We start from the raw sequence: 19,508 nt of genomic DNA on the forward strand, positions 1-19,508 counted from the left end.
TGTATGGCCGAGGCCATGAGACCCGCGGCTTGCATGCATGTTCTGTACGTGACCTTGCGCCCCAGGCGCATGGAGCGCACACATGCCAAGAAGCTCGCTATCCTGTCCTGGGACAGGCGCGCCACCATCGTGGTGGAATCCAAGGATATCCCCACGAAAGTTGTTTGAATCAAAACGCTCTTCTGAGTGTTGATTGTGAACCCCAGGGACTGCAAGTGCGCAATGGCCACCTCCGTGTGCCGCGCTACCTCTTCCCTCGACTCCGCTGCCAGCAGCCAATCGTCTATGTACGTCACCAGACGCAGACCCTGCTGTTGCAGCGGAGCTATTGCCGCCTCTGTGCATTTCACGAACACCCGGGGGCTCAGTGACATGCCAAACGGGAGCACCGTGTACTCGTCCACCTTGCCTTCGTAGCCAAAGCGCAGGAACTTGCGGTGCGGCGGGTAGATTGGGACGTGAAAGTAGGCATCCTTGAGGTCTATACTCGTCCACCAATCTCCTTGACGTATCGTTTGCAACAACGTCGCCGTTGTGAGCATTCGAAAGTTGAAGACCTTCAGAAATCTGTTCAAACCCTTGAGGTTCAGAATAGGTCTTACGCCCCCCCCCCCTTTCTTTTTCACCAGGAAGTAAAAACCCAGGAAGTAAAAACCCAGTCTGTTCTGATCCGGAGATAATTCCCTGATTGCACCCTTGCTCAGGAGAGCCATAACCTCTTCCCTCAGCGTTATGGCCGCTTGGCCTGACGCTCGGGAGAACACTACTTTGGTTGTTAGTGGAGGTATGCTCGAGAATTGCAACCTGTATCCTTTTAGCACGGTATGTAGCACCCAAGGATTCGGTTCGCAAGCTTTTCATTTGGAGAAACATCGAGAGAGAGGGTTCAAGGGGAAGGTGGGGGCTGCTGACGTCATCTGCCCCGTCGGGTTCTGACCGTTCGACAGTGGGGGAAGCCCGTGACGTAGACGGGGAATCCCACACACCGTCGACATCCGCCCTGTAGCATTGCTCGTTAGCGCTAGCTGGGCTAATGTCGGTCACGTAACAGAGCGAGCGTCCGTTCCCATGGGAACGTGAGACACTGTCGCTCTGCGTGACGTAACATCGGAACCATGTCGCGGTGTTGTACCTACCCGGATCGCAACTCCCCTCGGGGAGTGCTGATGGAGTAACATCGGAGCTCGCTGATGTGAGTTCCATCGCACCTCGTCCGCCATGTTGGTGAGGCCGAGGGGGACGGACCTTCCGTGTGGTGTTTCTACCCGGAGCGAAACTATTGTTCCCCCTGGGGAGCTTCGCTGGTGTAACACCGGGGTTTTCTGAGACGTAAGCTTCCGCCTCTCCTCCGCCATTTTGGGGCGGCTGAGAGAGGCGGCCATTTTGTGCTTCTTCCGAGCCCCAGAGGCGTTTTGCCGCCATCTGCCGGACGGAAGAAGGTACTGCAGTGGCGCAGATGGAATTAAAGTTTTGTCTACAGAGAACCCCCTTTTTACACAAAGCATTTGAGACATTTGATTCATTAGCAAAGGTTTCTCTACCTGCGTTTGATTCATCATGTTTACAGCATGCACAGGATCTGTCCCTACAGTGTTTGGGATGTCGTCCTGACTGGTTAGGGGACATAGCGAACACTGAGGGCTCATGAAAGTTTGCAGAGGATAGTGTTTCCCACCGGGAAACATGCTGTCTTGGCTTTTCATGGCATGGGAAAAAATTGGCATTTGTGATTTTGCCAATAGATTTATTCCACACACAGGAAGCACATTTTGTACACTCATCACTTGTGATAAAAGACACACATGACTTTGAACCCTATTCATTGTCTTTAGCGTCTTTTTTAGTCTCTTTGCACCGGTGGACTGGTCTTCGACTCCGTCCGGTTGGGCAAGAAAAGCGCCAGTTCTTTTTCCCAAGTGGGAAGCTGACCCCGCATGATGCCGGCCAAGAGGCCGTGATGAGGTGATCAGCTGGGGGCCCGATAAAACCGGGCGATGAGTGTCACTTCGTCTGCCTCCCCCTGCGACTAGGCCCGCTGTCCTTGCGTTGGGGCCTGGGCGAGGGTGGAGGAGGTGGAGCACGTTTCTCATCCTTGCGCCTGACATCCTGAGCACCGAAGGAGCCTTGAGGACGCTCCCAGGAGCTGGCTCTGGTGCTGGATGCCTTGGACGCGCCACGCTTGCGTCCAGAGGCGCGCTTGCCACCCGCAGCTCCCTGCTGTTGCGGCCTAGCCACAGTGGGAGCGGTGGGTGGTGAGAGGAGGCCTGCGGCTGTCTCCTCGAGCTGCTTCTCCGCTGCCTTGGTCCTGGTGATCAGGTCGGCTGCGGTGTCAAACAGGTTGCCGCCTTTGAGTGGTAGGCCTCTGAGACCCGTAGTCAGTATGGCCTTGCGACCGGCGGCGAGGTCGAGCCACTGGAGTCTCTCCAGGTCCGCCGTGAGAGCTATGGCTCGGCCCGTCCACATCAGCGCGTTGCAGGAACAGAGAATCGCGAGCTGGACCAGCCTCGCGAGCTCAACTGCATCGTCGAGTGAGGCGGAGTGCACATCCGCCGCCCGCTGTGTCTGAGTCCAGCAGGGGCCGGGCTATCCGCTCTTTAAGCTTCGCCGCGGCCGAGCCCTGGAGCAGCGACCCCACGTTCAAGGCCTTGACAGCCGTTGCAGAGGCCTTGTAGAGAGCAGCGTGTGTGGCGGTGGTGGACCTCTTACCGTGGTCGACGAAGACAGGGCCACTCCCTTGGCTCAGTCTCACGTGGGGCCGAGTAGAGAGGAGGGCCCATGGCCCCCAGGCTAGTGCTAGCCGCCGGCGCCCTTGGTGCTTTGGCGGGCGGCACCTCGGGGCTAGCACAGCCGTTAGCTGAGGCAGCTAGCGAGGTGGCCCTGGCCAGGCGTCGCTCCAGCTGGGCCTCAGAGAAGCTCCCGCAGGGGCCGCACCCGTGTTCCTCACCGTCTCGGTTACGGGAGAGCCAGGCGTGGTTAGGCCCCAAGCAGGACAGGCAGAGGCGGTGGTCGTCGTCCGCAGCGACGAGGTAATCGCACCCCCGCATGGCGCATGGACGAGGCAACGAGGCAACAAAACAAAAGGCTAGGTAGCGACCTAGCCTAGCTTCTTTGTTTAGTCTTAGCATTAGCTTAGCTTAGCTTTAGCCGTGCGCCTCGTGGCGAGAAAACAGAGAGGATAGGAAAGAAAGTAATAATAAAGTTGAAGGAACTAGGGAGAGTTAATAAACTGAAACTGTTTTTAAGAAAGCACCCGTAGAGTAGCACGGTAGTGCCCTCGCTTTGGGTTGTGTTGGATTTCGTCAAGTTTCTCCGTAGTAGTAGTTCGGCTCCGTGCGCAGTCGCGTAAGCAGAGTGGAAGAAGAGGGCGAGTCCATGTGACGCAGTAGTATTTATACCACAACCGGTCGCCGGTGTTTTGCGTCACACGACCCTATCCAATAGGAATTGAAAACCCAGCTGGGTGAATATTCAACACTTCACCACGGTAAACACTACGCTCATGTAATGTTCACTGCATTAAAGCTGTGGTTCTCAAAACTTTTCAGGCCGTGACCCCCCAAAATAATCATATTTGAACTGGGGATCCACTTTTAGTTCGACTCGGTTCCACAGATAAATATTGTGAAAATAGCAGATCTACAATCTCGCGAGGCATTGTGACCTCCTTCGTGGTCCCGACCCACAGGTTGAGAACCACTACATGTTACATTTCTATGTTGTCGACCACTTAATGTAATATTACAGACCTCACAGGCTTATTTGGTTTCCAAAATGCGTAGGCTAGTGTTGTATACTCCGTCGCGCCTCATTGTTTACGTGCCCAAAAGATCCGATCTGTAAGCTGTCGACACGCCATGACGCAGCGTGTTGATAGCTTGTATGTCTGTTATTTTGGGTAGGTAGGCGACGGCACATTACGCGTGGTAGCAATGTATCTGGGTTTGAGAGGCTATGATTGATGTAAACTTACAGTAGCCTACTAGATTATAGCTGGCAGTTGTCACACTATTGTAGCTCTGTTCGGGATTGTTGCACAAAGGTGGATGATGAAAAAGTTGCACTTTGCGAACGGGGACAATAGCGTACTTGGACATTACTGCGTCAATTCAAAGGAAACTAAATGGAGCTACTTCAGAGATGTTTACACACCCCTGGAATCCATTAGAATGGTGGAAATGGAACGTAAACGATAACAGCCAACGTGAGTACATATCTTTCCTGAAACTGGCCGATGTATAGCCATATGCAATGCTACTGTATGTGACTGGTCTGTGTTGTAGGAGCGTTGTCGTTACGCTCAAGAGACATCACAGCAGTGTGCACTAGATGTAGGCTATACCCAAACACGTTGACATGCCAATCTTCCTTAATAAAACATATGTAGACCAACTAGCAGCAGTAGCCTTGGTCGGCTGTGTGTGAGCCTGTGCCTTCCGCAGTTGAGCTGCGCTATAAGACGCAAAGGAGCCTAAATGAATGTATCCTACTACTATTTTTTATAAACATTCATTCTGTGCATTTCTCACTTCGGGTTGGGTTTGTGGACCATCATAACTGTATTTCAGCCTTAGGCTACATTGTATAAATGAATAAATAAATAAATAAAAAAAGCAAAAAAAAGAAAAAAAGACTCTGACTCGTGGCTGCAAGACTCGAGACTTGACTCGGACTCGACCCTCAAAGACTCGAGACGTGACTCGGACTCGAGGCCAAAGACTCGAGACTCAACTCGGACTCGAGTCTGTTAGTAAACATACTGACACAAGTAACCCCTGCAAAACACTATCCACTTTGACAGTGTTTTGCTTGCCCTTAGAAAGTTGCTTAACTTCAAAGAGGCAGGTTTATCTGTAAGATATACAGTATGTGTACATACGGTGTGCTTGAAGTTGATACATGCAATGAAGCAATAAAGAGTCAAGTTGTTTTGTATAGGTCGTGCACAAGAGACTCTGCCACCAACCTCAGATGCAGCAAAGTTTCACATCATGCGTTCACACTATACCAAGCTCTTGTCTGGAACCAAGCTCACTTGTTGCCACATCCTGATCTTCCTCCAGTGACCGAAACGGGATGGATACACCTGAGTGGTCTGTTAGTGCCAAGACTACTTTCTCTGCCACCCATATGGCAAAAGCACGCAGGGAGATTGCAACATGCAGTTGCACAAAGGTGTGCCTCATCAGCCAACGCTGCAGCTGCAGGAAAGTTTGCATTGGAAAGCGTGTGTAATTGCAGGAAACTTTCCGGAACACTGAGGATGACTGGGACCATGGTCCATGTAGCAAATGTACAATATATATATATAGCTACAGTAATTACTGGACAACATATGTTAAAATGTAGTGAAATAAATAAAAGAAACATTTGCAATACATTTTGAAGCTGTTTTTTTCCACCTCTCATTTCTAAAATGAACACGTTCCCATATATGAAAACGTGAAAAGGGTTGCACCAAAAACCCTGAAGGCAAATTGTGTTCATTGTTGGTTTGTAGTGGTGTTTATAGTGGTACTGAACTCAAACATGCAGCATGCAAATACAATTTAGAAAAAAGCAAATGAAGTGAAGGCAATTGTATGCTCAGATCAAACCTGCTTCTGTGTTATGTTATTTGGCTGATTAATTATTCATTACTAAAGAAATAGTTTTACCATATTAGTTTCAAGCAGTGTCCAAATCAGAATATGGCATTGGATTCACCATATATGAAGACCTAAAAAAAAAGCTACATTCAATCATGTTTCTACCTTGTTTACTCAAAAAGATTTGTATTTGAATATATTTCAGCATAGTTGTTGCCGCAACATTGTGAGACATTAGCAGCCATTTTTGAGCTGGGCATACAGCAAATCTAGGATTCAGCACACCTTAACACCCCTAAAAAAACATGTATGCCATACATTAATACAATATATACAAAATATACTTTAAATAAGATATTAATTAATAATTTCCCCAAATTATTAATAGCCATTTGTTATTCAAAAAATGCACCAGTTTTAGCATTTTTCTTCCCCGCTATGTTCATCTTAATTTTTTTTTACAGTACTTCAATAGTACTGTAAACTTGGCTCTGAGTTATGATATCAGTCTCTATTGTGTGCCCTCAACAACAGTTTGACAGTTAGCGAACGTTAAAGCTTCAAGCGAATCCAGTGTTATCTTGGGGTTGCTTTTACTTTGAATATTTTTGTAAAACTGAAAAATACTGACATACAGAAAACATGCAGTCAGTTACTTCAAATGTAAGTAGAAAGCACTGCTGAATATTAACATTATATGAAACATAAAGCATTTCTTTTTCACATATGTCATTTCTTTCTATTTTTTTATACAGGTTAGCAGGTAACAAAAGGTAAGTAGTAGGTGAGTATGTTAAATTATAACGTAAAAAGTACAATGAATCAACATCCATGAATTCTACATAAAGCTACAGGTAAATATTGCAATAACTGGTATACATTGTGTAAGTCGCATTTAAACATAGAAACATGACCAATAACATAAATGCATCACAAACTATTACTTACAGACATAATGTTGACCAAGGCTGAAGAATGTTTGTGGTCTGCAGCCAAACTGAGCTGCTTTGGCTTTGCTGCTAGTATGCAAGCTGAACTCAATAGGGTCAATTGGCACTAATTGCCACCCTGTGCTACACATAAACCCAGTGCTACAAATAAAACGTCCAACAGGTGGTGTAGTTTTCTAAACAGAATATATGGGGTTCAGAACAACCCCTAAAAAAACATGTATGCCATAAATTAATACAATATATACAAAATATACTTTAAATAAGATATGAATTAATAATTTTCCAAAATTATTAACAGCCATTTGTTATTAAAAAAATGCACCAGTTTTAGCATTTTCTTCCCCGCTATGTTCATCTTAAAAATTATTTACAGTACTTCAATAGTACTGTAAACTTTGCTCTGAGTTATGATATCAGTCAATGTTTAATTTTTTAAGCAATCTTTATAGTCATTCCACACGTGAAAAATATCAAAATCACCCCAAAATCAATGGATATGTGGTGACTAGTATTACCCTTATTCTCAAAATTCCTAGACACATAATTTTCATTTCACAAACACGTTTTACCAAAAAGGAAATACTTTTAACACAAACAAATCAAAACAAAAGTCCTATGTGTGTGTGTGTGTGTGTGTGTGTGTGCAGGGCGTGGCTGAAAATGAGCCCTTGTGCTCAGTTATTACCCTGGGTAAATAAAGAACAAAACAGAAAAAGAATGTGACACTGACAGGGATGATTTGTGGCAACCCCAAAAAGCATTGTTGGACACATGCATTTTTAGTCAACATTTTGCGTGGGTACAATGACTGGGTATGTCATGCCACGATTGTTATTATTACAATCTGTACTGGGTGTATGTATCATGTATGTTGATAATATGTTTTTAGATGAGATGTCTTAATATTGAAGACTAAAGCTGTCATCCTATGATAGCAGCATTGTTTGAACAACCTAACACAAAGAGCCACAGTGCTCCAGAATAAATGTTGTATGGCAGAGATTTTTTTGTACTGTACTGTACAGTTTTTTTAACACAATTTTTAACAAACAACTAATTTTAACATCAAGGAGAGGGGTAAAAAAAGTCCAATGCCAGCCTGTTGACATAGCAATGGAAATTTAGACCATGGTGGCGGATGATCCGACCGGGGGGGGGCATGTAAATGATGAAAAGGAGGGGACTAAGTACAGAACCTTGTGGCACGTTGGAGCTGTATCCATTGATGGAGGGGAAAAAAAGAAACGGTTAACTCATTCACTGCAAGGGCGACTTTTACAACTTTTTTTCCAAAGGCCCCCACTGCCAAGGACGACTCTAACGACTTTTTGTTTTTTAATCGTTTTATAAAAGATCGCACTGTTCTCTATCAGCCGAGTGATCAGTTTCACTTTCCACTCACCCGGATCCGGAGACAACGTTATCCGAAGATCTCCGTCCACTTCCTGTTTAGCTTTTTCATTAGAACGGCTGTTGACTTTTTTTCCCCTGTTTTCGCGAGACATCCTATTTTCAACATGCTGCTGCAAGAGAAGGAACTGTCCCGGTTGGAATATTTTTATCTGGGCGACGCATACACATTGCGTGTGTGTTTACAAACAGTCATACATTTTCTGTGACCAGTTGAAAAGGTAAACAAAACTAGCATTTTTGGCCGAGACACACTATATTCAACAGCCAGTAAACAAGAGAAGGGGGGGTTCGCGGGTGTTCTTTCTTTGCTTCCGTGGCAGTACTTAGCAGCCATCCTGGGATCGATCATACTGGATTTAAATATTCTGTGACCAGTTGAAAGGGTAAGAAAAACAAGAATTGCTGGCAGTGGGCGATTTATTTATGTATTTACTCTGGCAGTGAATTAATTATTCAATCTGTTGGCAGACTGGAGGGGGTCTCCATGCTGTGGTGAGCTGTGTTGGCAGATTGGAGGGGTTCATAGAGCTCACGGTTGGAGATATGATGATGATGCTGTGTTGCTGCTGCTCTGTCCAGGATCTTGCTTCACTAATTTACATAGCGTTGCCAAAACAGGGCTACAAACCTAAGATATACAGGGTTTCATCATCATCATCCTCCTCTTTGGATGATGGTGGTGACGACAGTTCTCCAGCCTCTTTGGATGATGGTGGTGACGACAGTTCTCCAGCCTCTTTGGATGATGGTGGTGACGACAGTTCTCCAGCCTCTTTGGATGATGGTGGTGACGACAGTTCTTCAGCCTCTTTGGATGATGGTGGTGACGACAGTTCTTCAGCCTCTTTGGATGATGGTGGTGACGACAGTTCTTCAGCCTCTTTGGATGATGGTGGTGACGACAGTTCTTCAACCTCTTTGGATGATGGTGGTGACGACAGTTCTTCATAAGGCTCAATGCAAAAACGAAGTGACCCGGTGTATCCAGAACCAGGATGAACCAGGATGGCTGAGGACGACCTAGAGGGAGCCTCTATCTCCTCCAGGGAGAGAGGATAAACTACATCATCATCATCATCATAAACATACTTAACCTCCTTAACCCCTCCAAAGAGGATCATACGACCTCCCACCATGCAACAGCCCATCCCCTCTCTCCTGTGTGGGGCCTCGCTCTCAGCCCTCTTCCAGGAGGAGGCCTCTGGATTGAATTTCCACAGATCATTGAAGATTAGTTTATTATGGTCAGGCCAGGCCAGGCCACCAAATATATGTACAGCTCTCCGTTGTAGGCAAAGGCTGCATGTTCTGTGCGTCCCGTAGGACCCTCGGATGCGCTTCCAGTGGACGCTTCAGTACTAACTCTTCTGGGGGAGCCAGGGATCGAACTGGGAACCTCACGGCTTCCATCCGGCCACTCTACCCCTGAGTGTGCACGCACGCACGCACGCACGCACACACACACACACACACACACACACACACACACACACACACACACACACACACACACACACACACACACACACAGATGTATGTCTCTCTCTCTCTCTCTCTCTCTCTCTCTCTCTCTCTCCCTCTCTCTCTCTCTCTCTCTCTCTCTCTCTCTGAGATATAATCTTACATAATACTTTGTACACACATTTTCTTTTCTTAATTTATACGTATCGCAAAGTAAAAAAAATAATCTTTCTTAGCAGTTAAATCATGCAGCGAGCAGCAGCTATGGGCCAGGAAGGGGAGGAGAGACAGGGTCTCCTTCAGCTCCAGTTGGAGAGCAGAGAGCTGAGTATGAGGCGAGTGATGGTGCAACACCTACGGGGAGAAGGTGGTACAGCCAAAGCTTTCACAGACAGGGAAACCTGTGAGAGAGGCATCAGGCATGCTTCTGGATACCACCGCTATTCTAGGGAGACCCGCTGTGATTGGCCAGTAGTTGGCCTTTGGTGAACCTTCGTTATTAAAACTCTTAGAGTTGATCTGTTTCGGCTTCAGAAGACTTGCATTTGTGTCCAACTTCTCACTCACCATGACATTGGATTCCTTGGCTCATGACACAGGTCACCTTGTATGCCTGACCCATTTCTGCATTTTCTTCGGAACACATTTTTGCTGCTACTACTACTACTACATATTTTAACATACCATTCCAATTGTTTGTGATTGGCTTCCAAAGTTTGCATGAGGAGCCCCTTTAGCAAAACATGCCACAAATGATGAACTCAGTGTCCCATCTGTTCCCAATTTGAATCTCACATTTAAAGGCCTCAAACAACACAGAGCCAAACGTTATTACACTTAGCCTACACCCATAAACGGCACCACACACGCTACAAATGTCACTGTTTGGTGCTGAAACGTGAATTATTATTTATTTCTTTTCCCAATAGAATGATAAAAAATGCACGAAAAAAGTTAATGAAAAAACACAGCCCCCTCAAGCATTAGAAGGACAATATCAGTCACCAAGGATGGTTGTTCTAAAATGGTTAAAATGGAGTTCAAAGTTACAATGGGTTTGTATAGGAAGGGGGCGTGTCTAAGAAAATGTAAATACTTAATCAAGCAACTTAAAAACTGCCTGGGGTGCTCACAAAAGCCAGAGTAGACATTACAATGACAGCAAACATGTTTGAAAGTGAAATATCCCTTTAATATAACTAATTACCAATTATTGCTACAACCCCCCACTGACAGGGGACCGAAGAGGACTCAAGTCCTAGGGACTAGGGGTGGACATGGATTTATCCCTGCCCCACCTGAGCGCATGAGTTAAGTTTATTTTATTTTATTAGTTTTCTGAAATCTTAATTTGAATAAATTAATGCCTACTTGGATCTCTTTTGAAAGGCCACTGAGGGAGCTGATTGACAATGAAACAACTGAAATAGCCTTTTTAAACCTTTAGAATTTCTGATTTGGTAGAATTATGCCTTAAGCTGGTCCTGCACCACACAGGTCAATGATTTACAACAGGCCAATGACTGAAGAGTGAACTTTTCTTTCTTTTCCTCACACCCTGGTGCAAGTTTATCCTGTGCTGATAAAATATTTATTAAAATATAACGTTTTTAAACAATTTATATTGCTTCTGCTGCTATGTCTTCGTGGTGCCTCGACCCATCATGGACTTCTTCGTGTTTCTATCAGGTCTCAGCAGGATGTTATAACACTTTGGGCCAAACAGCGGCACCAAAAGGCCAAAACTAGATGCTAAAATAGCAAATACCTCCACTACATCTGCATATTTGCCTGGAGAGCTGATATATGCTGGGATGAAGGCTATCCACACGGCACAGAAGATCAACATGCTGAAAGTGATGAACTTGGCTTCATTGAAGTTGTCTGGAAGATTCCTTGCCATGAATGCTAGGACGAAGCTGAGGAGTGCCAGTAAACCAATATAACCCAGTAACACTGCAAAACCAACTGTTGATCCCACCTCACACTCATAGACTATCTTATCACTTTGGTATTGTGTGTTTTTATGTGGAGTTGGTGAGGCAGACACAAGCCAGGCTGTGCATATTATTGCCTGGATGAAAGTAAGAATCATAACTGTTCCTCTCTGCTGCATGGCACCAAACCACTTCATAATGTCTGCGCCCCCAGGCTTGGAGGCCTTGAACACGGCCAACACCACCATAGTCTTTACCAGGATACACGAGACACACAGCACAAAGCTGATCCCAAATGCTGCATGCCTCAGCTGACAAGTCCAGAGTCTGGGACGGCCAATGAACAGAAGTGAACACAAGAAACATAGTTTGAGTGACAACAAGAGAAGGAAGCTGAGTTCTGAGTTGTTGGCCCGTACTATGGGTGTACTTCGATGATAGATGAAGATTCCCAGGACAATGGCACAGGTAAGTGTGCCTAGCAATGAGATGGTTGTCAAGGAGATACCCAGAGCCTCATGGTAGGAGAGGAACTCCATGCTCTTTGGGACACAGTGGTCACGCTGGGGACTGGACCAGAAGTCCTCTGGGCAGCTGGTGCACTCTGTAGAGTCTAACGAAGAGGGCAATATTAAAGGGACAGACAAGTAGGCTACATCATCGTTCTAAAGTTGCTGTACTTGTACTACACTGTCCATAGAATAATATGAATGTTGGTCTGTAAACCTACCAGTTTCATTGCTGATCTCTCCCTCAGAGCAAGCGATGCAGTCAAAGCAGCAGACGGGTTCTCCTTTCCTTCTGGCCACTCGGGTTCCAGGGGAACAGCTCTCACTGCACACTGACCGAGGTGCCTAGAAAATAAAGTAACAATGATCACTTTCAGACTAGGCAAGTCAAATCCATTACTAAAGCATATTTAGAAACAACTCTAAGTGGCCAAAGTGCTGTACAGACCAGGTCACCAGGAGGTAGCTAAAAAGCATGAATGCCATAGATAGAAACAAAGACACATACAATTCAGAGGCACAATTAGACAATCAGCAATACAAACACGAATAAACAATCAGCAATAAATAAAAACAATACAACTCAACCAAGTAGGACACATTGAACTTAATATCAGTCAGTTGTACAATGTATTTTGGCATCCAACACTTTATATCCACAAGGGCAAGGCAGTTTATGAGGCTGACTAGTCTAAATTACATGCACATCATTAGCTCGACATGAGCTATTTAAGAAAGCCAAAGTGACCTTTGTGAATGCAAAGTTCCAGAAGATTCTGTCCTCATCAAGGATGAGTTCTTCTTCTCCGGAGGCTGACTTCTTGACCACACCCACATTGCGAACCTTTGTGCTTCCATCAGGGAGCCACGCCCAGTTCATGACATCATAGATTGGTATAGGATCACCATTCTCATCAAATGATACATGATCACCAAATGTTGTGGTGAAGTTGATCTTTTCCAGGTAATACATAAGCTACAGATGTACAGATGTAGAAATGATGATAAGCTGAATTATGAACAGTAAGAGACCTTAAAACATTTCACAATCCCCTTGTGACAGAGCAGCCTCTTACAGATTAATTTTCTCTATGTTCATACAAGTATGTTTATACATGCATATTTAAATGTATTGTTATGCTTGTAACATGTATTCCCAGTCCCACAGAAGGTGCACAGTCTTTTGCAGTGGTGGAAAAAAGTACTCAAATGTTTTACTTAAGTAAAAGTATCAATACTGCAATGTAGAAGTACTCTGTTACAAGTAAATGTCCGGAATAAAAAATGTACCTGAGTAAAAGTACAAAAGTATTGGTATCAAAATGTACTTAAAGTACCAAAAGTAAAAGTACTAAAATGTTTGAAAATAGCAGATCTACATTTTCAAACGTTTTCAAATAATTGTAGTGGAGTGAAAGTACAGTATTTGCCTCTGAGATGTAGTAGAGTAGAAGTAAAAGTATAGACAATTGGAAATACTCCAGTAAAGTCAAAAGTACCTCACAATTGTACTTAAGTACAGTACTTGAGTAAATGTACTTAGTTACTTTACACCACTGGTCTTTTGGGACTGGAATCTCTAATATATTTTTGTTTATCTGCACAGTCAGGAAGATGCTGTTATGAGGGCACGGCCTGTTGAAGCCTAGCTGTGTAGTGTGTGTGATTGGTGCCTGAAGAGCTGATTGGAGGGTTGGAGAGCATCTTGGGTCGATTGCTAGTGTACTGTGGTTGGTTGATTTGAAATCCAAGGGTGGATTCTGCAGGGTATATAAGGGGAACAACAGCTCAGGCTGCGCCTTGAGGAGAGGTTGACACTTTGCCTCTCCATTTAAGTTGTTTGATTTTTTTGTTGTTGTATTTTCTTGAGTTCTTGTGGAGAAATTATTTCTCCACTTTTTGTTGTCCTGGCCTGAATCCATTTAAAAACCCTAGTTTTTCTGCAAGCCTGCCTCCTTGTCCATTTTTTACTTTTACGGGTTTTCACTGACTTTGTGCCGATCTACACTTTGTAACACCCCTTTTAACAATAAAACTGTGAATTAATGTTGCACCTGCCATGGCTGTATTGTCTGCAAACTGGTACAGCTGTGCCCACTGAAAGGCCCTCTTCCTGGCTCACATTGCAACATGTCATGGAGGGCATGGGCCAGAGCATACACAGCCTTGTACACATTATACTCTAGCCTGAGCTCAGACACATCCAACAGGGTAGTTTCTGCTGTTCCTAGGTCCTCTTGTCCAGTACACACCCCTCCACCAGCATCCACCCACCCTGACGGAAGGGGTGCAAATTTACACCCAAATGTGTTCTCCCAAAACTGCCTCACCTGAAGAAACACAATAAAGACTTACGCAAAAATAGAATACCTTGTGAATATTTATCAGACATCAGTTTGAAATTACAGCTTAAGCAGAAGTGCAGACTAAACCCCCCCACCCCCCCTTTTCACACTCCACCTCACCCCCTGGCACTCTCCCTGTATCCCTTCTTGACACCTTCTCTCTTGATTGATGCTAGCGATTGATGATGATATGGCTACTATGCAAACATATTCTCATGTTTCTTAGATTTGTTAATTTCTCCACCATAAATGTTAAGAATTTCATTCAGACAGATGCTAGGTACATTGTTTACCTAGTAGTTTCAAATGTACATAAGAGTTATGTAGATCTTGTTTGACAGACCCTGGGCTCATTGTTAACTGGTATCCTAGTTTCTTTGAGGCACTGCATTGTTGTCTCTGCACTGTACTTGTTTTTTAATCTAGTTTATAGAGCTCATGTTTACTCTGCTTATTTTAATCTTGCTCTGGATAAAAGTCTGCTAAATACCTAAATTGTAAATCCAAATTTAAACAAAAGACTCACTATGGTATTCTCATGTCTGTTTTCAGGGTCGTTGTCAGGATGTATTTTTAACAAGAAGTCCTTGAGACCTGCTATCTCTCCACGACGGACGGCAACACCCAGGGTGCCCGCCAGGTACGGCATGAAGTGAGGAGTCTGGAAATTGGTATCTGTTGTCCAGCCCACATCGGATATCCACTGCAAACCTGTGACGTTCTGCTTCAACACCTAAGCGATTAAAACAATTTAATCAGATTAATAATTGATTAATCAATTACCATTTGTAACTAAACCCAAAATATGCCCATTTTCTCTGTACATTTTTGTGGGAACAAAAGGATAAATAACACTCTCTCAGCATACGTAAATTGTGCAGCGTTTTTTCAGAAACAATTATTTGTGCTTTCTCCCCATTCAAATAGGGCCAAGCACATCATTGTGATTATACTCATTGTACGCGTAAGTACTGAGATCAAAGGCAAGAGAAAGAAAAAAGTCTTTTTTTTTACAAATTTTACACATTTACAGAATTGCTAAATATTTGAATGGATGAATCTAAGAAAGGGATTCAATTGCAATGCAATATATATATATTTTAGTCTATGGGGGAATGTATTATTCAGATTCAGATTCCTTATAGTAATAGTAATGCATCTGTAAATGAACATAAATATCACAACCCCGACCTCTTCCAGCAGATTAAACATATGGATCCCATATACAACTGGAATGACCACACGAGCTGTGGACGTCTTCATCACGGTGACGATCCTCTGCAGTTCAGCTGGGTCATTGTCCCAGGGCAGAACCTCCAAATAGGCCAGACAGCCCAGACCAGACTGGGCCAGCACAGACTGGAAGGACCTGGCTGCATCGCGGCCATAGGCGTCATCAGTGAACAGCATGCCTGTCCACGTCCATCCAAACCGCCTCATGATCTGGAGCATAGCTCGGACCTGATAATGAGAGGTAAAAGAGGAACATTTTCTTAAGTGTGTTGAAAATGTACGACTTGATACCAACCGTTGTTGTAGAAGTTTACCTGGAAAGCACCACTTGGGATTGTTCTAAAGAAGGATGGAAACTTATTCCGGTCACTCAGACAAGAGCAAGTGGCGTAGTAACTAACCTGCAGAAAGCACAACACATTTGTTCTGTCATATAATACTACCTTTCCCCTGCAAGCAGAGCATGTGATGGAGCTGAGAGGGGAGAAATCCTCACGAGGCTACCTTCTGCTCAAACTCGGTCAAAAGTTATCTAGATTTCCCCCACTCCACTCACCGCTCTCCACCAAAACAAAAGCAGACAATAATAATCATCAGCATTATGCTGCACACACACACACACACACACACACACACACACACACACACACACACACACACACACACACACACACACACACACACACACACACACACACACACACACACACACAGTGGCAGCCTTTACCATTTGCAGGCCCGTTTCAGAAAACAGTTGGAACACAATGCATTGGTTTGACACGTGCATGTACCCTATAATCACGTTGTACTCTCCATAGACTACCCTATATATATTTATAAATATCCTTAAGCACCATGGACAGTGACACTGTCACACATCACACACCATCTAAGAGCTGTGTGACAGTGAGATGTGTGAATGTGATTGTATGTTTGCTTATTGTGCAGAGAAGTAATACGTTCAAAGGCAAAAGGAAAAGAAAGTAAAAAGTGTAAACACAATCGCTGAACATTTAAGGTTATAGGTATAAGGTCAGTATGCTATCAGATATTCTGTACGTAACTTTCTGAATATCACATCAGCTTAATCTCAACCCCAATATAGAAATAAAAAGACGTTATATGTGACCAGGGGGCCGGGCCAGACACGCGGCCGTAGGATTCCTACTATCAGATTCAGGAAAGTAAATATATTTTCGCTATAAAGTTGTAAAAGAAATATACATTATTACATAATACAACAATTATTCTATAAACAAAACATAACACAATAAACAATAAACAATGCATTGTTTATCATATTTTACATTTGTAAATATCTAAATAAATTATGAAATAAACAATAACAAATTGGCGATGATAAAGGTAAGTTTATGTAGGAAACTTACCATGGGCACTCTGTACAAACCTAATATACTAGAGATGGCAATTGAATTTGTTGAGGAATCGTCACCCACGATCCCGAGCACTGGAGGAGAGCCGACACAGCTCTCCACCAGTGTAAACTGCTCCTCTCTCCCACTGACCATGGACAACGCTGCACGGAACGCCACTCCCAGAGAGTAGCAGTTATCATGGAGACTATATCCCAGAGTCACATTGGGCAGCAGGCCGGGGTCTCTGTTGATCTCTGCAATGGCAAAAGCCATGGTCTGGGCCCATCTGAACCCTTCAATATTAAAACTAACACACACAATGCACCTTTAATATGTATCATTGTGGAAATATACATCAACTAATCCTATGTTACTACAGCACTGTTTCCCAAACAGTGGGTCAAGACCCATCTTTGGGTCACGGACCCATTTTATTTGTTTTTTGTTTCCTATATGTTGTTTTTAAATCTACATTTTCACGAGTTGAAAACATTTCAACAATAATTTCATATATAAATATAAATATAAATATAAATATAAATATAATAAAATAACAAAAATAAATTCCCTAAATTAGAAAGCAAATAGAAGTAGTGAAAATAGCAGATCCGCAAGCTCACAACACGGCGTGAAGCGACGTGTTGTGAGCTTGTAGATCTGCTATTTTCACTATAGTTTGGATCCCGGGGCAAAACGTCTAATTTCTTTTTTGGGTCTTGAGCTAAAAGGTTTGGGAACCACTGCACTAACACAGTAGCTTATCTATCAAAACAAGTTCCCCATGTATGTGTCTTGCTTGCTGTTGCATTCCGTGATACTCACGTATTGCAAGTGGGGTCCAGAGGCTTGGAGGTGAAAGACAGCTCCGGGAACACAGAGGAGAAGTGGATCGTGAACAAGCCTCCCAGAATAAAGTCACCGGCCTTGTAGATTCTGTTGAGATTAAACTGTGCCTGTAACTCACAAGAAGAGGAAGGTGAGGAAGACAAAGGAGAGAAGGAGGAGAACAATATCAAGTTCAAGTACATGAATGAAAGCAGGTGTATGTCTAGAGAAGCCCTCATCATGACTGTGTCCTCGTCTGTCTAACCCCCCCTCTCCCCAAGTTGTTTGTCCAGTTGTTATGTTTTATACACAGTGATGTGCCGTCTCCCCCTATAGTGTCAACACCCATCTGGGCAGAGGCTAAAGTAGGGGTAGGGCTTAACATTAATTAACAATCATCTCATATCAAAACTAATGTTGTGTGTGTGTGTCCTGTAATAATGTGTCAACAACACTATCTCACCACGGCTTCATTCGCAATACTTAAAGGGGTAGTTCACCCCCAAAATGACTTTTTTCCTATTGGTTAGTCACCCCATGGAGACTTGGATTCATGGATATTTTTTAGTTTTTGTCGCATTCCTAAGCCAATAATTTGATGACTGGCAGCGGTTCTGGTAGGAGACTATGGGTGCGTTCGGATATATGCACCGAGAATGTGCCCGGTTTTCTGAGTGCACTGGTGGTGACGTCATAGAGCGCACCGAGTTCTTCTGATTTACGAACGACCAGTAAGGGGCAGCATAGTAAGTTAGTAAGGGGCATTTCATCCGCCATTTTTCACCGCCGGGGAGCGCTCAGTGCACTGAGGGTGCAGCGCACTAAATTTTCGAACAACACCGCACCAAGTGCACTCAATAAAGAACGCCCAGAGGGAAAACCTGTGCGCTCAGTGCATATATCCGAACGCGCCCAAAATATCCATTCATTCAAGTCTCCATGGGGTGACTAATCTATAGAACTTTAATTTTTTGGGTGAACTATCCCTTTAAAGCACTGTAGGTACTGAAATTAATTACGGATTTTTAGAAAACCTTCTTCTTTGAATCATTGACCGGGGTTAAAATAGAACCAATTTTCTCATCTTATTTGTGATATTACTGTAACGGCCGCCTCCCCACTCTGCCTGTCTGGGGCTGGCTCTTTCCCATTCGTCAGCCACTGTGCTAGGATTGAGGAGCCTATATAAGTCTGGGGAAACCAACACTCTCTCTGTCTCTTCTCCTCTTCCAGTGAGCAGCTGCCTTTTGTTTGAGTTCCTGCCTTATTTTCAGTCGTACATTCAAACACAGGCATACACTCCACTCATTCATACATTGCAGACACTATGGTTGATACTTTTATCCAGTTTATTGCATTTAACTCTTTGACTGCCAATGATGATGATCTCATTCTCAGGTATACAACAAGTTGGGGTAACATCACCCATTGCAATAACACTACACTAACACTAGTAATAGTAGTAGTAGTAGTATAATGCTACTACTGTACCATCACTACAAATGATAAAAACTAGGGCCTAAGAAATATTGTCAGTGTACAAAAGGTAGCTTGTGACTAAATAATAACTACTTTGTATCCATTGGAACACAGGTTCTTTCTTTCATTTTCCTTTTTTTTATACTTTATTTAGATTTTTTGTCAAATAGTACACTACAAGACACCAAATGACAGAAAAATTTGCTTAACAATACATACAGAAAGAAAAACAACTAGACAAAAAGGAACAAAAGACACACACAAAAGGACACATGGGTGGGATTGATGACCATCAGAAAGCAGGGATAGTTAATTGTGAAAGTTGCACCATAGCACTCAACTGTTGTCAAGCAATGCCAGGAATTGAATCCACATTTTTTGGAACTTAGCTT

The 19,508-nt window shown here is 43.8% G+C and overlaps 1 protein-coding gene across 1 annotated transcript; it reads right to left on the reverse strand.

Moving 5' to 3' along the window:
- Positions 1-11,048: 11,048 nt before the first annotated feature.
- LOC308096662 (extracellular calcium-sensing receptor-like) lies at positions 11,049-18,414 on the reverse strand (the record flags this gene model as incomplete). The annotated part of the gene is made up of 10 exons (XM_080444074.1): positions 11,049-11,962; positions 12,080-12,203; positions 12,607-12,834; positions 13,913-14,188; positions 14,730-14,936; positions 15,395-15,664; positions 15,751-15,837; positions 16,825-17,119; positions 17,635-17,765; positions 18,289-18,414. The coding sequence occupies 10 exons, from the start codon at positions 18,412-18,414 to the stop codon at positions 11,049-11,051; spliced, it is 2,658 nt and encodes an 885-aa protein (XP_080300200.1).
- Positions 18,415-19,508: the final 1,094 nt, after the last annotated feature.

Source organism: Gymnoscopelus braueri (assembly GCF_963280865.1).
Source record: "Gymnoscopelus braueri genome assembly, chromosome: 2".
Classification (NCBI taxonomy): Eukaryota; Metazoa; Chordata; class Actinopteri; order Myctophiformes; family Myctophidae; genus Gymnoscopelus; species Gymnoscopelus braueri.